Below are 21927 nucleotides of genomic sequence, written 5' to 3'. Positions count from 1 at the left end.
GACAATGGGCCAAGGTTAATTGTGTGAGGTTTAACAAGCCCAAAGCCAGGTCTGGCACCTGGGTCAGAACCACCCATGGGGAGCTGCAGAGCTGGGGAAGTGTGGTGAGAGAGCTGTGAGTTGGAAAGGAACCTGGGGGTATTGGTTGATAGTGACTTAAAATGAGTCAGCAGTGTGTGCAGGTGGCCAAGAAGGCAATGGCATCCTGTCTTATGTTAGGAACTCAGTGGCCAGCAGGAACAGGGAGGGGATCATCCCTCTGTACTCAGCTCTGCGGAGGCCACATCTTGAGCACTGTGTTCAGTTCTGGGCACCTCACTACAGGAGGGACAGAGAAGTGCTGGAGAGTGTCCAGAGAAGGGCAACAAAGCTGATTCAGGGCCTGGAGCACAAATCCTGTGAGGGGCTGAGGAGCTGGGGGTGTTTGGTCTGGAGGAGGTGAGAGGAGACCCGATGGCTCTGTGCTGCTGCCTCAAGGGAGGGTGGAGGGAGGAGGGAAAAAGCCTCTGCTCCTGAGGGATGGGATAGGAGCAGAGGGAAGGGATGGAAGCTGTGCCAGGGGAGCTTTGGGCTGGGTGTTAGGAAATATTTTGTCACTGAGAGGGTTGTCAGGCATTGGGATGGCCCAGGAGAGTGGTGGAGTCCCCATCCCTGGAGGCATTTAAAAGGCATTTGGAGCTGGTCCTTAAGGACAGGGTTTAGTGGTTGATGCTGGTGTTGGTCAAAGGTTGGACTGGATGAGCTTGGAGGACTCTTCCAACCTAAACATCCTGGGGTTCTGGGATTCTGTGACATGGTGCCCCATCCCATGGTGACACCACGTGGCCACGAAAGGGAAGAGTAGTGGTGGCCTTTCCAAGTCAATGGTCAAAGCAGGTCACAGATGTTCTTCTGCCTTTCCCAGGCTGTAGAGGTGACATAATCCAGCTTCATGTCATAATCCAACTCCCTCGCAAAAATAAAGTTGTGAGAGAGAGAAGGAAGTGGGGCAGTGAGGTGGGGGGAACAGTTTAATCTAAAAGAGGCATTTTATCCCTGTATTGGGTAATTAGAATTCACAATGCCCTTCCAAAAGGGATCTGTCTGGAATGGGAGAGCTCCAGATCTCTTTGGAAAGCAAATTAATCAACTGTTTTGAACCTTAAATTCTCTCAGGAGGTGGATGCACCATAAATATTCTGTAGGAAGGACCCGGGAGTGGGCTTGGTGTCCATGACCCAGGGGGTGGTGAGCAGCAATTCCCAGCAACTCACATTCCTGGCCCTCATCTCATCAGGTGAGGTCTCATTTCTCTAGATTCAGTCTGACCAAGCTCCAGAGAATTGTAAACAGCATTGCTGGGAAATCAAGTGCCAAGGGAAAACAGTTTGACCACGAAGATCTGTGAATTTCTTCTTGTCAGTGTGGGGCTAAAACCAAAAGGTCTCTGAACTTCCCTTGTTGAGCTGATGTGCCGTTGTGCCAAGGAACCTGGGCTCACAGTGGGCTTTGTCTGGTTAAGGAGATGTTTTGGCCCAAGAACATCTCCGAGATGACTAGGGCTGTGTTAGAGGAGGGGGATTCAGGAAGATCCCATGGGCCTGAGCAGCCCCTGGTGCTCATCAAGAGGGGACAGCAGCACCCAGAGCCCCAGCTGTGGTGTCCCAGGGTATCAGGCACCAGAGAACTCTTTAAGGTCAGCTTATCCTTGGATAAGGGATGTACCCGAGGATCCTGTGACAGTCCAGAAGATTGTAGGTGGGTTTCAGTGTTCCCTCTGTGATGAGAAATGGATCCTTCCTGGTGGGATGACAGGAGCATCCCTTTCCCATGGGGAACCACCTCTGGCCACAGCCAGTTCACAGAATAACATGATCCTTTGGGCTGGAAGAGACCTCAAAGGTCTTCCAGTCCCAACCCCCCTGCTATCATGTCCAGGGACCCCTCCCCCAGCCCAGGGGCCTCCAAGCCCCATGAAACCTTCAACACTGCCAGGGATGGGGCAGCCACAGCTTCTGGGGGCAACCTGGGGCTCAGCACCCTCACCCCAAAGGATTTCTCCTCTCCATCTCCCCTCTTGCAGCTCCAAACCCTTCCCCCTCGGAGGCTCCCATCCCTCCAGGCCCTTGTCCCAAGTCCCTCCCCAGCTTTCCTGGAGCCCCTTCAGGCACTGGAAGCTGCTCCAAGGTCTCCCCATGGGATCCTTCTCTTCTCCAGCCTCAACACCCCCAACTCTCTCAGCCTGGCTCCAGAGCAGAGCTGCTCCAGCCCTCCCAGCAGCTCCAGGGCCTCCTCTGCACTGGCTCCAACAGCTCCCTCTCCTTCTGCTGATGGGGACCCCAGAGCTGGACACAGCTTTACCCCAGGGGGGTCTCCCCAGAGCAGAGCAGAGGGGACAATCCCCTCCCTGGCCCTGCTGGGATCACTCTGGGGATGCAGCACAGGACAGGGGGGGTTTGATGGCTCCTGCTCAGCTTCTCCTCACCCAACACCCCCAGCTCCTGCTCCTCAGGGATCTCTACAGACATTCCACATCCAGCCTGGGGTTGTGCTTGGGATTGCCCCAGCCCATGGCCAGGACCTTGCCCTTGGTCTTTTTTGAACTCCATGAAGCTCACATGGCTCACTTCTCCAGCCTGTCCAGCTCCTTCTGGATGATCTCCCTTCCCTCCAGCATCTGGGAGCAGCACCTGGGAGTGGGGGGAAGGGACAAGACCCAGAGCCTGGTCCAGGGCATTTCCATGCAAGAGCTGTGGCTGCTTGAATGAAATGAGAGGTTTGTGTGACCTAGGTGGAGGGCAGCACATGAGGCCCTGTCTGGGAGTCTGAGACTTCTTCCCACACCACAGAGATCTCCATTTAAAGCAGGTTTCACATCTCAAAGCCTCGTGTTTGTTTTTTGTTTTTATTTTCAACTTTGGCTTTAACAGAGATTAAAAAAAAACCCCAAACAGCTCCCTGCTTCGTAGTGAGATCCCTGCACACCATCAGCCTGGCGCAGGGTGTTTTTTCTGGAGGGTTTTCTGGGAAAGTGTCACTCAGCTGAGTGTTGTTTCACATTTTTGCCATCTCTGACTTCACCCTCTGGAGCTTCTGCGGGAACTTGGAAATCAGGGTTGAGCAGCCAGGGTTCAGGAGCGGGCAGAGCTCACAGCAGGTCACAGAGAAAGGGAAAAAAGGAAAACCCAGTTCCTCCTCTGCCCTGGAAGTCCCAGTGTGTCCCTGCTGGAGCTGCTGATGACAAATGCAGGGCTGTGGTGCACAGGGAGCTCGGGGAGATGTAAGCGGCGGCGCTGGCGGCGATGCTCAGGTGGTGATTTGTTGGTTTGATTCCTCAGGTCGCGAGCTGGCGAGCACAACCCTCCCTGGATACCCTCCACACGTCCCCCCCGCCGGACAGGGCAGCTACTCTGCTCCAGCACTGACAGGGATGGTGCCTGGTGAGTCTTCAAAACCAGGGGGAGGGAGGGAGAGAGGGAGGGAGGGAAAAAAACGAGCAAAAGGAAAGGAAAAAGAGCATTTCAGGAGGAAAACGTGGCACTTGGTAGATGCTCCGTGAGTGCCAGGCAGAGGATGTGGCTCTGGTGGGGACAGGGGGTTGTAGCGTGGTTCTTGGTGAAGGGGGAAAGGGGTCATGGGTGAAGGTGTGGTTCTTGTTCATGGTGTAGGGCAGTCATGGGTGACTGAGTGGTGTGGTTCATGGTGCAGAGCAGTCCCCAGTGAAACTGTAGAGTGATCCCTGGTGAAGGAGGAGCAGGCTCCCATCGTGGAAGGAGGTCCAGCCTGTGGACCATCAAACCCAGTCACTGGCACTGGGATGCTGGCAGAACCCCCAGCCTTCCCTGTGTGGATCCTGGGTGTTTTGCCCCACCAGGCTTTGCTCCAACCCATCTGTTTTCTCCAAACAATCTGTGTCCCAGCATGGATGTATCCTGACCTCGATACTGCTCTGTGCAGGACTGCACCACCCGGGTGACTCCTGCAGAGCACTGGGCTCCTCTCAGCACATTATTGCTGCAGATTCTCTCCCCTCCCAGAGCTGGGGCAGGACAGCAACATCAGGGTGCTGCCAGTGTGTGACTGGAAGGGTGGTGGCAACCTGAGGATTGTCCTTCCCCTTCTGCTTGCCAAGCTCTTCAGGTCATTGGAGCCAGTGAGGTCAGGGAGTTACTGAAGAAAATGCCCCAGACTGGAATGTGTTATCTATCTGTTATCACATGGCCCCAGGAGGTGGTGGTTTAGAAAATAATACTCCTGATAGGAAAGTGGGAGTTGCTGGCAGTGTTTGGACATCTGGGTCTTTTTGGAGTTGGTCTTTGTTACAGCTTTGATTGTGTTCTGCATGCTGGGTTCTGCCAGATCACTGAGGAGTTAAGAAAAAAAAAAAATCAACCATTTTATTGGTGTGTTAGAGCTGGAAACTGGTTGTGGGAGTTGGGTTGTGTAGCAACCAATTTTTATCCATCAAATGTAGTCTCAGGGGAGCTGCTGTGAGGGTACAGGATGAAGTTGGTGCCCAACAGTCGAATCATAGAATCATAGAATAGACTGGGTTGGAAGGGACCTCAGAGATCATCGAGTCCAACCCTTGAACAACTACCGCCACAGTCACTAGACTATGGCACTGAGTGCCATATCGAGTCGCTTTTTAAATGTCTCCAGGGACGAAGAGTCCACCACCTCCCCAGGCAGCCCCTTCCAATGTCTGATCACCCTTTCCATGAAAAAATTCTTTCTAATGTCCAATCTGAACTTCCCCCAGCACAATTTAAGACCACAATTTAAGTCCCCTTCTCCTGATGGGCATCTCCTGGTTTTGGAGCATCCTTCTCTGAAAGCCTGGGGCATCAAATTAATTCCTGGCACACACGGTGGTTTAGAGGCTTTCAGAAACCTTGTGGGAACTTAGCACCTTCCTTCAGAGACCCTTCCTCTGAAAATCTGTCAGTGAGCCCCAGCCCCTTCCCCGGGCAGGGGAAATGGGTGTTCTTCCCTCTGTTTTGGGGAGTTACTGGCTGTCTGGGGTGGTGAAACTGCAGGATGTGGGGTTTGGTGGCAGCAGCTGAAGGAGATGCAGTGAGGGCTCCATGATGTAGAGTTGCCTGAGACAGTTTTCCCAGGTAATAGATTTTATTTTTAACTACACATAGGCTTGTGTGACCCATTATATTGAGTAACTGCACTGCTCCTCTGACTGGTTCCTTTAATAACAACCTTCTGCTCCAGCTGGTGTGAAGGTCAGATGCAATTCCTGTAGGTTCTCCTTCTCATTTAAGGGAGAATTTGCTAACTAGCATCCCAAATACCTTCTCAATCCTTCTGTGACTCCTGTCCTCTGCAGGACCAGTTTCAGAGCCTTGCTGGGAGGAGCAAGGAGCTGCTGCCCTGGGCACATCCCAGCTCTCTCCAGAGAGCCCAAGAGAGGTCTCAGGGATTGGTTTCACCACCTGCTGCTGCCTGGCTGTGTCTTCCTCTGCGAGAAATGTGCTTCCTTGATAAGATTTCTAATCGTTAGCCATGAATTTCTGCTGGTAATTAAGCAATTGTGTGAGTTAAGTGCTTTAGGGCTGTGGAGAGATGTACAGAGGACGAGACAGGGGCAGAGCTTTGTTGCTGCTGGCATTGCCTGTGCTGCTCTGGGTGGACCCATCCCCTGGTGTGCTGGTGGGCTTTGTCCCATCTCTGCCCAGGGCTGTAGGACCATCCAGCTCTCTGGAGTTTCCAGCCTGACAGAGGGAGCTGTGCAGATCCAGCTTCTTGCTTGGTGCTTCTCTCTCCTCCATCTCCCCTGCTCCCCTGCCAGCCCCCATCCTTCTCTCCTCTCCCACACACACGAGGTGTGTGACCCCTGCACATCCAGCCTGGCACAAACACCTGGTCCACACCTTCACATCTCCTCCTATCCTTCCCTCTTATGTGTCTCGTGAATGTCTCCTATGACCCAGAGAATAAATTATCCAAATATTTTTTCTCTAAACAACAGAATCCCAGACTGGTTTGGGTTGGAATGGTCTTTAAAGCTCATCCAGTCCCAACCCCCTGCCATGGTCAGGGACCCCTCCCCCAGCCCAGGGGGCTCCAAGCCCCATCCCAGGTGTCCATGAAAGCTTCCAGGGATGAGGCAACCATAATTAATGCTCCTTGACTTAATCAGCAAGGAATCATGGAAGGGTTTGGGTTGGAGGGGACCTTAAAGCTCCTCCAGTCCCACCTGGACAATCCAGGGACCCCTCCCCCAGCCCAGGGGGCTCCAAGCCCCATCCAACCTTGGGCACTGCCAGGGATGGGGCAGCCACAGCTTCTGGGGGCACCCTGGACACCCAGGGGCTCAGCACCCTCACACAAGATAAATTCTTGCTAAAGGGACCCCCCTGTCCATGCTATCAGGGGGTTGGAACTGGGTGGGATTTCCCACCATTCTGTGGTTCTATGATTCTTCCTCATGAGGAGGGTCCAGTGGTGGACGAGGTCATTCCAAGAGCCTCTGCAGTCTCCATCCTAGGGAATTTTCACAGCTGGGCTGGATGAGGCCCTGAACACCCTGATCTGGTGTTTTTGTTGATCCTGCAGTGAGCAGGGTCTGGACACCTCCCTGAATGTTCCACCCTGACTCCCTCCCTCACCCCATGGCTCTTTGTTTTTATGGTCTCTCTGCTGAAAATGTGAAGCAGAATCAGGAGCTCAGATGCTTCTGCCTGATGCTCTGAGCAGAGGTGGAGCCCATCAGGTGTTCAGAGGAAGAGGACAGGTCCCTGTCTGCTGGCTGTGATGCCAGCAGCCCACACAGGGCACAGGTGGGACAGCTCTGGTGAAGACCCCAAACCACTGAGCCATGAATCCCCCTGGGAAGCCAGATGGAGCCATGCCCACCTTGTCTGCTCCTCTGGAAGACTGAGGGTGAAAGGGGGAAGGGAGGTGGCCCCACCATAAGATTGCTGCAGGTGAATATTCCTGGATGTGCTGGGAGGAGGCAGGAGCTCAGCAGCACAGAGCAGCCTCTGTCAGGGTTTAGGTTCTGTCAGGGGAAGCCACATGGTCCTAAAACAGCCTCTGCCTGCCACCATTCTGACCTGCCAGGGGTGCTGAGCAGGAGGGGACACTTCTCTTCAATCCCCGCTCTCTGGTGGCTCATGCTTGAAGCAAGAGGGTCTACATCCATGGGAAGTGTTTATTTTACCTGGCATAGCTCTCTGGATGCTCTTGTTATCTGCTGGGATGTTTAATACACCATTGTTCCCTCTTGGATTCGTGGTCTCAGGATTGGGGGCACAGGATCCCACAGGTTAATGAGCTTCTCTGTGCAGAAATTGTCTCCAATAATTTGGTATTATTGTTATGATTTCTTCCTGCTGTGACTGTCTCTTCAGGAACAGGGAGCAGTGTCTCCCCAGCATCCTTCCCTTTGTCCCCAGGGCACAGCAGGCAGGAGCAAACCTCCAGCACACCCAATACTTGCAGCCCAGAGCCTGGTGCCACCTCCCTTTGCTTGACTCCTGCCCAGATGGAGCATCCCAGGGCTGCTGGGCTCTTCTGATGGAGGTGCTGCTGCCTTCTGCTGCCTCTGCTCCCTGGCATTTGCAGATCTGGCTTTCGGAGTGGGGACCACACCATGAGGATGTGCAGTGCTTGCAGGGTTTTTGCTCCATGGCCCATGTGGTGTTTCAGGTGCTTTTATTTGAGGTCAAATGCTTGGGAAGGGGAGAGCAGCTGCTGGTCACGGGTAGCCCAGGGTTGCTGAGTTTCTCTCACCTCTGTCTCTCCATCTCCTCTCCTCCTGCCTGGGCTCTGGTGCAGTGCTGGTGGGGGCTGGCGTGGTGATGAGGACCCACAGAGCTCACCTGGGGGACTTCCCTTTGTCCTTTGTGTCTCCACACACCACCAGACCCCTTCTGACACTGGGGGAGGTCTCCATGGATCACTGCTCACGCCTGTGGGATTGCTCCTGAGGTGTGTCTGAAGGTCTGTGACCGCCAGAGAGGGGACAAAGGGACACGAGGAGCTGTGCTGGAGCTGCAGGGTGTCTGTCTGCCCTGAGGATCACTGTTCCAGGAGCTGTGTCCATGCTGGGGACAGGGCAGGACTGGTCATTGTGATTCCCATGGCCAGGGCCAGGCAGGGGCTTGGGCAAAGCATGACCATGCTCATCCTCATCTCTGCTTACTGTGACCAGTGGGCTCAGCACACGTGCAGCTGAGCTGGAAGGTTGTCCTCAAGCAGTCCTTAAATACTTACTGCAGTTCTTGAGTTAGAAGCATGGGACAGCAGCTCCTGCTGCCCCCTGACTCTGTGCCCCCCCTCTTTGCTGTCCCCATCTCCAGGGATGGAGTCCCAACACCCCTTCTCCTCTCCCTGGGACTGTCCCTGCACACCAGGTGACAGGAAAGGTTAGACTGTCTGGAATAGTGATGCTGAAAATATAGTCATTAATGGGACTCTGGAAACCCAGATGTCCTTTCTGAACACTGGTAATTTGTTTTTAATGAAAAACCATGCAGTGACCCTGAACAAATGAATTTCCTTTATATGAAGTCTATGTGCAATTACCCGACTAAAAGGGGACCTGAAAACAGTGACATTCAAAACTGGGCTCAGAAAAGAAAAGCATAAAAAAAAAAATAAAAAAAAAAATAATAATATCAGGGGTGTCATTAGGGATCCCTCAGCAAGGAGAAGACACAAGTTCCAATGTGTGAAGCAGGAAGAAATAGTGCTGGGAGGCAGAAGATGAGGTTTTCACTCAGGAGGTGGGACCTCTGGGATGACTCCTGTAGGGATGGGAGGGATTAGATCCCCCAGGGCACACCAAAGGCTTTATTAAAAATTATTTTCATGCACTGACGTTATTTGTTCTGGCTCAGCCTTGGCTGAAGTTCTGCGGTGGCTTTGTGTAGTGTCCAGACAGGCAGCACTGAGTTTGTGAAAGTGAGGCAGCTGGGAGGTAAAATGCTTAAAACTGGGGCAGAGAAAGTGAATGATGTGTTGTGGGGTGATGGAGAGCAGCTGCAGCAGAACCTGACCCAGGACCTTGTCTGGTGCACAGCACAAAGCTGGAACCATGTGTTGGCCTTGGGCTGTGAGACTTCTGTGGTCAGTGAAAGTGAGAGGAGGATTGTCTGCTCTTTGGAGTCACAGGATGGTTTGGGTTGGACAGGACCTGTCCAGTTACAGCTCCTAGAATGAGCTACAGGAAGAGGAATAAGCCATAACACAGAAAGAAGTTTGCAAGTTGCCTCCTTGAAGCCTGGAGGTGACTCCAAAGTCCCTTTGCCATCTGCTCCCCGTGCCTCATGCTGCTGTTAGGGCAGGGTTGTGGATCTCAGCTCAGGTTACACAAATCTCTTTTTTTGTGTGTGTGTCAGTGTTGTGACTTTTCTTTTTTTTTTTTTCAGCTCATGTAGCTCAAACCCTACCACCACCCCAAAAACAACTGCAACCTCCCCCTCCCAACAAAACCACCCATGGCTTCTTCCACCAGAGCCAGAGGACAGGAGTGTGGGCACTGGGCATTTTCTGGTTGAGCAAATTCATTTTTTTATCCCCAGCCTAGGGCTGCTCCTCAGTGGTGCTTCCCCACCCTCCTGCTATCCCGGGACACAAATCCTGGAGAAGTTTCACCAGGGATGGGGGAGCAAGTGAGGTGCCCTCACACGTATCTTGGGGCAATACCAGGCTGCAAATCAACTGATGAATGACTCCCTTAATTAATAACGAAGCAGCCAAGTAAATGGCAGGCGTTCATCCCCTGCTCGTGTAGGCTTTTGAATGAGGAGCTGCCAGGACCTGGGAAGCCTGGAGAAACGTTTTGGTGTTCATCTCTCAGGAATGCAATTACCGCGCTCGCCCGGAGTATAGATAAAATTTATATTGTTTTCAATATGATGTTGTCAGCTATTATTTCATTAAATTGATTTAGAAATCGCACTGGCGAGGGCAAGAAGGTGAAACGTTGGGAAGCCAGCAGCCTCCCTGGGTCTGCTCTTCCCGAGCCTGCCTCCCTCTTACAGACCCGCTCCTCAGCTGGGGGTCAGCTCGTACCCAGCCCTCCCCGTGTCCCATCCCCTGCTCCAGACACAATTCCTGCCCCTTCCCCTCTGCCGAACGGGAGTGAGCGATGCGGGGGATGTACAAACAAAGCGCTCGGTGTTTAGGAGTGAGGAGGAGGAGGAGAGGAAACATATTGTATAGCTCCACTCTTTGGAAATTTCTATGCATTTGTAATAACAAAATTACCATAATTTGCTCGTTAACGCAGCTAGATCAGTCAGGCATTGTTGCAAACATGCAGGGGCTGCTCCTCGCTCCTAGGTCTGCCAGTGAGTTAAGCACGGTGGAAATTAGCATGCAAATAGCCCTAATTCGGCGGCCTGAGCTGTCAGCTCCGCATCCAGCCGCTTGTTCCCTTTGAAATCCCTGACAGGAGCGGCTCAGGCAATCCCACCCTCAAGTAGATCCAGCCAGAAGAGGTACCAAGGGGGCACCTCCTGAGTGACAGTCTGGCTGCCTTCAGTCAAACCCATCACAGCCGGGGGGCTGGGGTGGTCCCCAGCCAGACCTCCGTGCCCAAAACATCCCCTCCTCACACCAGGATGGTGCTGGGGCTTGGGGCTCCAGCAGCTGAGCTGCCCGTGGGAGCAGGGAGCACTATGTTCAGATGTTGGTTAAGTTGCTTTTTCTTGTGAGCAAATAGTACTGTGGATGGGGGTGTTCAGCAAAGGGGTCTGGGGGTGTTTCTGGGGATGACATGAGTGGGGCTGCTGCCTGCTGTGCCTGTGGAGATCAGCATGAGTCTCTGCCTCCATCCAGGAGTGCAGTGGTGAGATCCCTGTAGAAGGAATGATCTGAAAGCCCTGTAGGACAGGGCATGGTCCTACATGGTTGGCAGGGCTTGACCTGCACAGACTGGTTTGGGTGGGAAGGGACCTTAAAGCTCACCCTGTCCACACCCCCCCTGCCATGGTCAGGGACCCCTCCCACATCCCAGGGTGCTCCAAGCCCCATCCAACCTTCAGCATTGCCAGGGATGGGGCAGTCATGGCCCTCAGCTGTTCATTCCTCTTTGCTTTGCTTCTGTCGTCACTGGTAGCAGTCTGCTGCTGGAAACACAACAAGGAAAAGTAATTGGGAAGCCAGGAGGTCTCAGCTAGTTCTGAGTTGAGAATGTTGTGGTTTGCATTGGGGAAGCAGAGAACAGAAAGCCACTGAAGCTGCCTGATGTCCAAGGAGGGGAAGCTTGACTGGAGCTGACCCTGACCAGATCATGAATGGAGGGTGAAGCTGTTCCCTTTGCTCCTGGTGAGGCTCAGAGCAGAGCAGCAGCCATGTGGGACCACAGGAAATGCCTCACTCTGTCTGAGAGCTCAGCTTTCCTGCAGTGGTGACTCCTTGTTTTATGCCAGCACTCAGAGTTTAAAAATACCTGGAGTTCACCATAGTGCTTCACTACAGAGCTTCTGGAGCTCTGAGAACTGTGGTGTGTCTGGGGATGGTCCCTGCTAGAGCAGTGGGGAGCAAACCCCAGCATCTTCCCCTGAAAGCTGTGTCCAACCCTGAGACACCCAGAGCAAGTGGAGCAGAGGGAATTAATTTCTGGTGTCCATCAGAAAACCTCATGAAGTTCAAAAAAGACCAAGGGCAAGGTCCTGGCCATGGGCTGGGGCAATCCCAAGCACAACCCCAGGCTGGGTGTGGAATGTCTGTAGAGATTCCTGAGGAGCAGGAGCTGGGGGTGTTGGGTGAGGAGAAGCTGAGCAGGAGCCACCAAACCCCCCCTGTCCTGTGCTGCATCCCCAGAGAGATCCCAGCAGGGCCAGGGAGGGGATTGTCCCCTCTGCTCTGCTCTGGGGAGACCCCCCTGGGGTAAAGCTGTGTCCAGTTCTGGGGTCCCCATCAGCAGAAGGAGAGGGAGCTGTTGGAGCCAGTGCAGAGGAGGCCCTGGAGCTGCTGGGAGGGCTGGAGCAGCTCTGCTCTGGAGCCAGGCTGAGAGAGTTGGGGGTGTTGAGGCTGGAGAAGAGAAGGATCCCATGGGGAGACCTTGGAGCAGCTTCCAGTGCCTGAAGGGGCTCCAGGAAAGCTGGGGAGGGACTTGGGACAAGGGCCTGGAGGGATGGGAGCCTCCGAGGGGGAAGGGTTTGGAGCTGCAAGAGGGGAGATGGAGAGGAGAAATCCTTTGGGGTGAGGGTGCTGAGCCCCTGGGTGCCCCCAGAAGCTGTGGCTGCTCCATCCCTGGCAGTGCCCAAGGTTGGATGGGGCTTGGAGCCCCCTGGGCTGGGGGAGGGGTCCCTGGACATGATAGCAGGGGGGTTGGGACTGGAAGACCTCTGAGGTCTCTTCCAACCCAAACCAGTCTGGGGTTCTGTGATCCTTTGTGCCTGAATCAGACACAGCCTGAGGGCTCTGCTCAGCTTTGTGATGTGAGGAAGCACTTGACAAGTTGTCTGGTGATGAACTGGATGTCTCCTGCTTGCAGTGTTTGTGTGGAGAGATGAACATGGGATCCCCTGTCCTGTGCCAGCCCCCCTGGCTCCTTTGCACTGCAGAACATGCTGTGCAGAGGTCTGGGGTGATGCAGTCACTGCCCTGCAGAGCATTGCTCCTGAATTCAGCATTTTTACCACATGAGGGACTCATTTTCCAAAACTGTGGCCTTGATCTCCATGTGATGATTGCTGGTGGGAAAAGTTTGCCTGTAGTTGGGATGGCTTGAGAACAAAACATCTGCACTTGAGATAAACTCCAGCATTCAGAAATGAAAAAAAATAAAAATCTAAGTGTTTTGAGAATTAAGTATCCTCTTTCCAGGAGTTTGTGAGCACACTGAGACTTTATCACAACATGTGAAAATGCCAAGAAAAGTGCTAAGACCTTGGTGGACCCATGGCCACTATCACATGAGATGGAGTAGGAGCATGTAGCTGACCCCAGTGCTTGCTCAGGAGCCAATTCCCTGAATTCCTACATGACTTGGGTCAGCACCCTGGTCCTGACTTGATGTCCATTTAGCAGCAGATTCACCAAATGAATCTCATCTTGGGTAAAAACAGAAAAGGTTGGGCCACTGGGATGTACATGGAGCCACAGGTCCCTGTGGGACATGCCAGGGCCACCATGGTGTCCCCAAGCTGCTACCCCTGGGATGCAGCTCCTCCTTGCTGCTCCCTTCCTCACCGTGTGTCCACGTCTCTGGCACAACTTCTGCCTGGCTCAGCAGGACCAGGCCAGGGGGCTGCAGATGCTGCTTGGGGATGCTCTGGACACAGAGGTTCTCCCTGGCTCCTGGGGGCTGATGTGGGGTTTTTTTTCTCCTCTGCAATGAAAGGATGGCCGTGACGTGGATGTGGTGTAAAACCAAAGCAGTGCTGTGGAAACCCAGAGAGAAATGATTTGTTCTTCTGTCACTCAGGAGGTTCATTTGCATTGTGTTTGGTGTCAGAAGACAAAAACTGACGCTTCTGCTGGGGATGCCTCTTGGTATTTTGGAGCTTGCAGGAGCTCCACACGATGACAGAAGGGGCTGGAGGGGGACACATGGGGGGGATGTCCCAAAGCTGCAGCCCAGGGGTGGCTGAAGCCTGAAGCCCAGCTGAAAAGCTGTTCTTGGAGGCAGAAGGGTTGAGACAGTAGAACCCCAGACTGGTTTGGGTTGGAAGGGACATCAAAGCTCATCCTGTCCCACCCCATGGTCAGGGACCCCTCCCCCAGCCCAGGGGGCTCCAAGCCACATCCAACCTTGGGCACTGCCAGGGATGGGGCAGCCACAGCTTCTGGGGGCACCCAGGGGCTCAGCACCCTCACCCCAAAGGATTTCTTCCTCATGTCCAACCTAAGTCTTCTCACTTCAAGTTTTTAATCATTAAATGATGAGATGGTGAGAACTGGTGTGGCTCATCCACACAAGGGTTTTCCCAGCAGGACAAGAGGCTTTTCCTTTTTCTTTGAGATCCCAACCCAAACCAGTCTGGGGTTCCATGAGATGGATCTTGGTGAAGGTCTGGGTCCCCCAGCAGCACATCCAGCACCACATTCCCAGCCCTGTGTTGGGCAGTGCCAGCTCCAGGGTTCTGGATGTGCCTGTGGTGTCCTCGGTGCCACTGCTGCTGCTGGGATCTGGATGCTGGGGGCTGGTGGGGAGGGCAGAGAGCTCTGCAGGGGGGAGCTGGGAGAGGGAAGTGGCCAATTCCTCATCGTCATTAACAGCAATGCCATTTGGGGTGGGCAGCCCCATCCCCCTGGGGCAGGGAGATCAATCTCCCCTCACACAGTTCCCACACGGTCGCTCAGTGGCACCTCCTACCTTTGTTGTATTAAAGTTAAATACCTTTGTGTACAAAAGTTTAAAGTGCATAGCTAAAACCTATGTGCTTGCAGTAATTGCAGGTGTAAATCTTCTTTGTCATGCTGCAAAGACTGGGTGAGGTATTTCATAAATATGTCAGAAGCAGCATTAAAATTTTATGGCAGGCAGCACGGGTCGAGAATAGTACAGTGACTTCACAGCAAGGTACGTCCACCTTAACCCACAACTCATCAGTCACTGAGGGGTTCTGTGCCTTGTAGCTTCTTGGAAATGAGGTAGTGCTACAAAAACCTGCATGTTACTGTTTTCTTAAAATATGACAACCTGCTCAGAACCATTAAAAATAAAACTGTACATCCTGGAGCGGGTGCTCGTTAATATAAGGATAAAATAAGGGGGGAAGTACCATCCCCATCTGTATGGCCATGAAGTCATAGAGAGCCTTCATTAGGGTTAGACAACAACACAGACATCGACTGGAACTGGAGGTCTTGATGGGAACTTTGGAGAGATGTTACCTGGATGTGCCCAACCTTCCAGCCACAGGAAACTTCTGCTTGTCTGAAGGGCAGGAAGAAGCAGCTGGGGTTGTGTGGGCTCCTCTCATTCTGCACCCAAAATGAACGTTTGGGCACTGGTTGCACCTCGGTCGTTAATTGCAGGGTTAATGAGTGGCTACAGGACATGGCAGATGTGAGTGGGATGTGCTCTTGGTGAGTGGAAAGTGAAGTGATAGGGGGTGATACCCAATCTATTGATCCTCACATTGCTGGCCCTGGCAATTAACAGCTACACTGCCTAATTAATTGTGTGTCATTAACAGCACTGACAGGGACCTGGTGAATGAGTGTCCCCACGGTTCTTGCAGGATGGGGCAGCTCCAGGGGCTCTGTCTTGGGGTGTTGGACACAATTTTCTTGTGTTGTGTTGGAGGAAAACAGGGAGAGGCTTAGAGGGCTCAGAACTCCCTGTTTGCATTTTTTATTTTTTCACTGAAAATTAAGAAGCGAGGTGTGGGGTTTTTTTCCTGTTTAAGGAGATTTTTACTCAAGAATCATTTGCCAGGACTATTCTTGTGCTGGAATTTATCACTTTCTAACTTCATCCTAAAAAAAAGAAAAAAAAATTAATTGCACAAGAAGCATTTCTCCTCTTCTGTTTATTAACACTTTATTCAGTTCTTTCTGAATGAACTGCTGGTAGGGTAGGGTCCAGAGGCAGGGGGATGTTCCCATTCCAGTGCAGAGGATCTGAGGCATTTTGAAAAGCAGCTTTATTCTTCCAAAACTCCCCACAGAAGAGGCTCTCCAACACGGCAGTTTTCTGCCCTCTTGGGAGACATTTTTTTCCCATTAAAGCTCCTTCCAGACCCAAACCCTACTGTTCATGATGCTGAGCATCCTCCAGAGCAAACCCTGAAGTCTGTCCCTCCATCCCTGCTTGCTTGTCCCAGCTTTTTGTCACCCTGGGTATTCTCAGTGAGATAAATTGGGTAGCACCCCACTATTCTTTTTTTTTTGCTCTGCACACCATTTCCCTCCTTGGTGTCTCCCTGGGGGGAAGCATTGCTCCTGAAATACACATTTTGCTGCATCACTGCTGTATCTGGGTGGTTTTTACCCCTCTTTTTTTAATTTTTTTTTTTTCCTTTAGCACCTTGGCTGCTCTGCCTGGAGCAGCAGATGAATGTCCCAGGGTGCTGGGCTGGCAGAGCAGAGTTATTGATGTCCCCTGTCCCAGGGCACTTCTGCTGACAAAGGGGACTTTGTGAGGGACCTGGCAGGGTTGCTGGTGCTCAGCCCTGGCTCTGCAGACCCCCCAGGTTAACCACAGCTGACAGGGATTACAGCAGCATAAATCACTGATCCTGTTGCTTCCTAATGAATGGGAAAGCTGGAAGGGAGTCCCGAGGCTCAATCCAAACAAAAACTGGCAATAAAAGTTACTTTGAACAGAACTGAAAAGGTTTTTTTATTGTTTTGGTTTTGGTTTTTTGATTCAAAGCTACAGTTCAAAGCAGTTGAGATTTTTGGGTACTTTTTTCCTTAACCTCACCGAGCTCTATTCGAATTCTTGACATCTCTCTGAACTTAAAAAGAAGAAAGAAAATATTTGTTCAGAAAAATCTTAATTTTGGTAAGAAAAATTGAATTTTTGGAAGAAAAAAAAAAAAAGGAAAAGAAAATTCAAAGGAAGTTTATGGTTCTTCTTCCAATGAAGGACTTCATCAAAACAGTCACAGGTTTGCAAGAATATGTTAGTGGTGTGAAACTCTACTTTTCTGTGAAAGCAATTTCTGGGGGGGGTGGCAGCTGATGTTCCCTGGAGTTCCTGCCTTATCCCTGTGGCCTGTCCAGCAAAGGGGCACTGGTTGTTACTGGGATTCCCTGAGGAGATTTATGGTCCATGGAATTGCTTCCATGGAAGACAATGACAGAAAACAAACAGAAGTTGTGGGAATGTTAATTTGAATTAGAGAGCACTGTGAAGGAGCAGGCAAGGAAAGCCCCTTGAGAGGGGCTCATCTCCTGCCAAAGGAGCTTGGGTAGCAGAAGGACCCAACTGATGGGTGCTGGTGGAGAAAACCAACACTGGGACAAGGCTGTGGCACTGCAGGGCTCTGCCCACGGGTGGGAGGTGCTGGGTGGTGGCAGGGAGGCTGTGTCACCTGCAGCCTGTCCCAGTTCCCACGAAGCATCACCCATCCCCTGCAGCTCTCATGCAGACACAGACATTCACCCCCTGGTCCTGATGGCTTCTCTGTGACCCAAACCCTGAGAAAATGCAGTGAAAAGCATCCAGGTGTGTGTCCACCTTGGTATATTTGGCTCTGGCTGAGCTGTGCTGGCTCTGGAGCTTCTGGGCAGTTGGGTTTTCTGGAGGCTGGAGGAAGGTGTTGGACATGACAGACAAAACCTCTTTCTTGAGCATTTGTTGGGATTTTGTGTTTCAGGAAAAAGGTACCAGCAGCTGGGTAACGAGCCCGTGCTGTGCTGCTGGTTTCTGCTGCTTTCAGGTGTCACATGGTCCTAGGAGGACAAATTTCATAGAATCAGAGAACCAGAGGATGTCTGAGGTTGTGAGGGAGCTCAGAGCTCCTCTCCTCCAACCCCCCTGCCATGCCCAGGGACACCTCTCATCCAGCCCAGGTTGCTCCAAGCCCCATCCAACCTGGCCTTGAACACCTCCAGGGAGGGGGCAGCCACAGCTTCTCTGGGCAATCTGTTCCAGAGGCTCAGCACCCTCCTGATGAAGAACTTCTTCCTCAGATCCAGCCTGAACCTGTTGCTGCTCTGCTCCCTCATGGAACAGGAGCCCTGTGCTCTGTGCAGTGCCCGTGGCCAGGCTGGAGCACAAGGAGGATGTGACATCTCCATCCTGGGAGGCTCCCAGCCCTTGGATGGATTCGTGGAAGCTGCCCCTGCTTTGGGCCAGGGATCAGAGCAGGGAACTTGCAGAGGCCCCATTACTGACCTTGCTCTGTGGTTACAGGCTCTGTGGTTATAGAACAGATGGCAAATCATTTGCATGGCCCTCCCTGATGCCAAGGTCCAAAGCTGGAGGAGATTGACCCTGGGTCTGTCTGTCCAGCAGCTCCTGCTCTCCCTTTGCCCAAGGAGTTGGACTCCATGGTCCTGATGGATCCCTTCCAACCCAGAATGTTCTGTGATGGCCACAGTCCTGCTGCAGTTTGGTGGGGATGAGGGTCTCCACCACCCTTCTGCTCCATGTCCGGCCCTGGTGCCTGCATCCTCCCCAGTGGTTGTTCTCCCTGTGCTGGTTGTTCTCTATGGCAGCTGGAAAGACACCACAAAATCTCTCTCTTCACCTCCTGGTTCCCGAGATTTTTAAGCCCAGGCTTTCCAGCCTTTCTGCAGTTCTCAAAGCTTGCAGGAAGATTGCCTGGAGCCACCCACGAGCAGGTAATCCCCAGGGAAAAAGCTGCAGAGGGGACAGCACTGCTCTGCAGCGTGGGTCATGCTGCTTCTCCACCCCCCACCATCAGCCTCCATGTGTGGGGTCACCCCCTGGACCAGGGGCTGTACCCCCATCCCACTAGAGGTGGGGTAGCAGCAGACTTACTGGGAGCTGTCCTTCCCATCCCCTGAAAACATTTTTTTTTTTTTTTTTGTTGGGGTGATGGGAGGGTCTGAGCCCTTTGGGGTCTGCAGCAGGGGCTGGGCTGGTGCTGGCACAATCCTTGGGTTTGGTGTCTCCGTGCCTGGGTGATGTCAGGGTGAGGGGGAAGGGGGCCACCACCCAACCCCTTTCTGTGCATGCAGCAGGGCCCTGGGAGATGGTTTCTGCTGGATTTTGGATGGGTGGAGCTGGGCTGTCAAGAAGTGAAGCTGATGGACTTTGGGAGATGTGGTGGGAATCAGGAGGTGCTTGGTGCTTCCTCCACCCAGCTCCATCTTACCCAGGGGCTGCACTAAGTGCTGTGATGCTAGGAGCAGGGCTTGGGACTTTCTCCCCCACTTCTCCCTCTCCTCTCCCTTCTCTCCTGTTTCTTTTCTCTCATTTTCCTTCTCTCTTTTTCTATTTTTTTTTCCTTTTCCCCTTCCCTGCAAGGCTGATGGATATGCAGAGTATGTTAAGAAGCAAGCAGTACTGTCACCGAGCTGATGGTGCTCAGTGACTCCTCGAGCTCCTGGCTGGTCTGTACTGCAGGAGCTTGACACCCTGACCACTGAGGCATAAAAAACAGAGAATTGGAAGACTCAGCCTGACAGGCACTGGAGCATCCCCTAGAGAGGGCCCACGATGTGTGTCTGTGCGTGCGTGCGAGGAGGAGGGCAGCGGGGCGGTGGGGGAGGAGGAGAGGATGGAACAATGAGATGTCAGCCCCGGACCACCCGCGGCCCCCAGCGGGATGGAGGGGGCTGAGGGACGGGGAGGGCAGGGGGGACAGCTGGGGACACCGCTGCTGGGGGTGCCTTTGCCACCCAGGGGGCTCAGGGGCTCGTTGGGGGCTGCTGGTGGCATCCTCTGTGTCCCTGTATGAACAGGACGGGGTCTGTCTGCCTGTCCTGCCCACCCTGTCCCGCCCACCCCGTCCCATTTCCCTCCTGCCTATCCCATCTCTGTCCCGCCCGCCCCGTCCTGGATCAGGACACAGCGCTGGGACCTGCTCCCGTCACTCGCCGCTGGTGCAACCAAAACGGGGCCAGATCGCCCCATTTCTCGTCCCTGTGGAGGAAGGAGGTGAAGGTGTTGGGATGGGCAGTGTGGAGGAGGCACCCATGGGGTGAGGGTTTTCTTGTGCAGGACCTGGCCGTGAGCCCTGGGGGATGGGGACAGGACTTGTTGCCCACCCGTGACGTTTGCTGGGCACCTTTGAGCAGATACTGGTGGGGCAGAGCTGGGGCAGGGGACTTGCTGGAAGCTGAGGGTGTTTGGGATCAGGGAGGAGCTGGGACGGCTCTGGGTGAGCAGGCAGCCTCCTGTGTGTGGTGGGGAGGCAGGAGAGGGGCTGCTGTGCCCTGATGCGGAGGGTTCTGGTGGAAGGCAAGGGGGGACACCTTTGCCAGTGTCCCTGGGACCTCAGGTGGCTCCTGCCACCTCTTCTGGCTTTGGGGTCTTCACCATGGCTGGAGTGAGCAGTGTGATGGAGGTGACTTCCAGGTCATGAAGTCATCTGTCACCCATCCAGGCAGGGAGCAGGGACGAAATGCAAACTTTACCAAGAAGAAAGGTTTGGAGACTGTTTCCCATGGCTCGTGGTGAATTAATGCAATTCCTTGGAGTACTGAGAGCTTTCTCTGTGCTCCTGCAGGGATGTGGTCAACACACCAATGTCTGGTGTCAGGCCCCATCTCACTGACCTGTCTCTGCACACTGGCTTGGGGCAGAGCAGGTGGAAGGTGTGGGGTGCAGTCCCACATGTCCAGAGAGCTGTGGGGAGCAGGGATGGGGACTTAGCAGAGCCCCCCCGGCATGGAGCAGGGATGGTGCAACCAATCTGCTGTCCTGTGGGGCACCTTGCTTGAACTGAAGCAGCATCACGGGGAGGTCAAGCTGCCCTTGATCTGACCCTAAGTTTGGTCACCGGCCTGTGTTACCTCTGTGCTGCCAGAAAACACTTCTGCTGGTGACCCAGGGGCTGTCAGGCCTGCTGGATGGTGCAGAACACCATGCTGCCCACCCCAGGGCTCCCCAGCACAGCCTGCAGAGCTTCACCACCTCTGTCCTGGGCACAGGGGAGGTCACTGACCACCAGAAGAGGTGAGGGTGGCAGGGAGCACCTTCTGTGCATCCTCACTGCCCCCTCCTCCTCTTTGCCACAGGAAACCTTCCTCCTGCCCTGCTCTGGTGTTGTGCATGGATTTGTGCAGGGGAAGAGGGAATGGGAGAGGAGGAGGAAAGGGAGGAGGAGAGCAGGGAAGTGTCACCTGTAGACGGTTTCCTTACAAATCAGCAGCAGTGTTGGTATTTGCATGGTGGTGGAGCCCTGGGTCAGAGCCCCATGGTGCAAGGCTCTGTCCTGAAGAGCTTGCAGATGAAGTTTGGAGCAGGAGGTGACATGTGAAGAGAAAGAACAGATGGGGAGAGCGGGAGCTGGTGAGGAGAGATAGCAGTAACTCCTTGAGATTTCTCTGTCTGTGTCTGAAGGGTTTCAAAACCACCTGAACTGATGGGAGCATCTCTTTCCCTGGTTGCAGTGATGGACAGATGTCTGGAACCAACACCACTTTAATGGTTTAAAACCTGAAAAGGGCAGATTTAGCTGGACATTAGGGAGAAGTTCTTTGGGGTGAGCCCAGGTTGCCCCCAGAAGCTGTGGCTGCCCCATCCCTGGCAGCGTTGAAGGTTGGATGGGGCTTGGAGCCCCTGGGCTGGGGAGGGGTCCCTGACTATGGCAGGGGAGTTGGGACTGGATGAGCTTAAGGTCCCTTCAACCCAAACCATTCCATGATTCTCTGATTCTGTGATTATGATGTCCTGAGGAGCCTGGAAGGTACTTAGATGAGGTGGTTCACCTTCTCCTGCCAGCAGAGATGCTGTCAGAGCAGCATGTCTCATACCATTTATTGCCCTGAGTGCTGCAGGGCCAAAGAGTCAAGGACCAGCCCTGCCCACGTGTCCTCTCCATCCCTCCTCACTCCCATCCACAATGGCTGCCTGAGAATGTCCCAGCAGCTCAGCAGGACAGGGATGGGGCATGACAAGGATGTTAAAAAAAAAAAACAAACCAAAAAACCAAAACCAGAACACAAAAACCCCAGATGGCTGCACCCATTTATTTATGAAATAAATTATTAATGTTGCCCTTCCTCACAGAGGGTGTCCAGCAGTGCTTTCACCAGAGCACAGCGTGTGCTCAGGAGCTCCTTTCCCCCACACAGTAACTGCAATCTTAAAATAAAATAATGTTTTGTCTGTTGTTTGTTTTTTTTTTTTTTTTCTCCTTAACTTAGGGAGCGAGTTTTCTGGGAGCCCATACAGCACCCACAGTATTCCACCTACAACGACTCCTGGAGGTTTCCCAACCCTGGACTCCTGGGTAAGTTGCTTTCCCCATCAGGAGGACCCCTTCCTGCCCCTTAAACCCTTCAGAGACACAGAAGGCAGGATCTCCATTTTTGGGTGGGTTCTTTTTGAGGATCAGAAGTCCCGTTGTCCCGGCAGCACTTGTTGTGCCGGGTTTCCTGTGA

At 53.2% G+C, this 21927-nt stretch overlaps 1 protein-coding gene across 2 annotated transcripts in view; it reads left to right on the top strand.

The window, feature by feature from the left end:
- PAX5 (paired box 5) overlaps positions 1 to 21927 on the top strand; it is a 108396-nt gene that overhangs the window by 79043 nt on the left and 7426 nt on the right. For both annotated transcript variants that reach the window (XM_071731808.1, XM_071731809.1), the window contains 2 exons: positions 3318 to 3419; positions 21691 to 21776. In XM_071731808.1, the coding sequence (XP_071587909.1) occupies positions 3318 to 3419; positions 21691 to 21776 (188 nt within the window). The remainder of the gene's footprint in view (positions 1 to 3317; positions 3420 to 21690; positions 21777 to 21927) is intronic.

The sequence above is a fragment of the Heliangelus exortis genome, chromosome Z, assembly GCF_036169615.1.
Source record: "Heliangelus exortis chromosome Z, bHelExo1.hap1, whole genome shotgun sequence".
Lineage (NCBI taxonomy): Eukaryota > Metazoa > Chordata > Aves > Apodiformes > Trochilidae > Heliangelus > Heliangelus exortis.
Note: the sequence above shows the minus strand (reverse complement) of the source record. Positions and strands in the feature narration are given on the sequence as shown.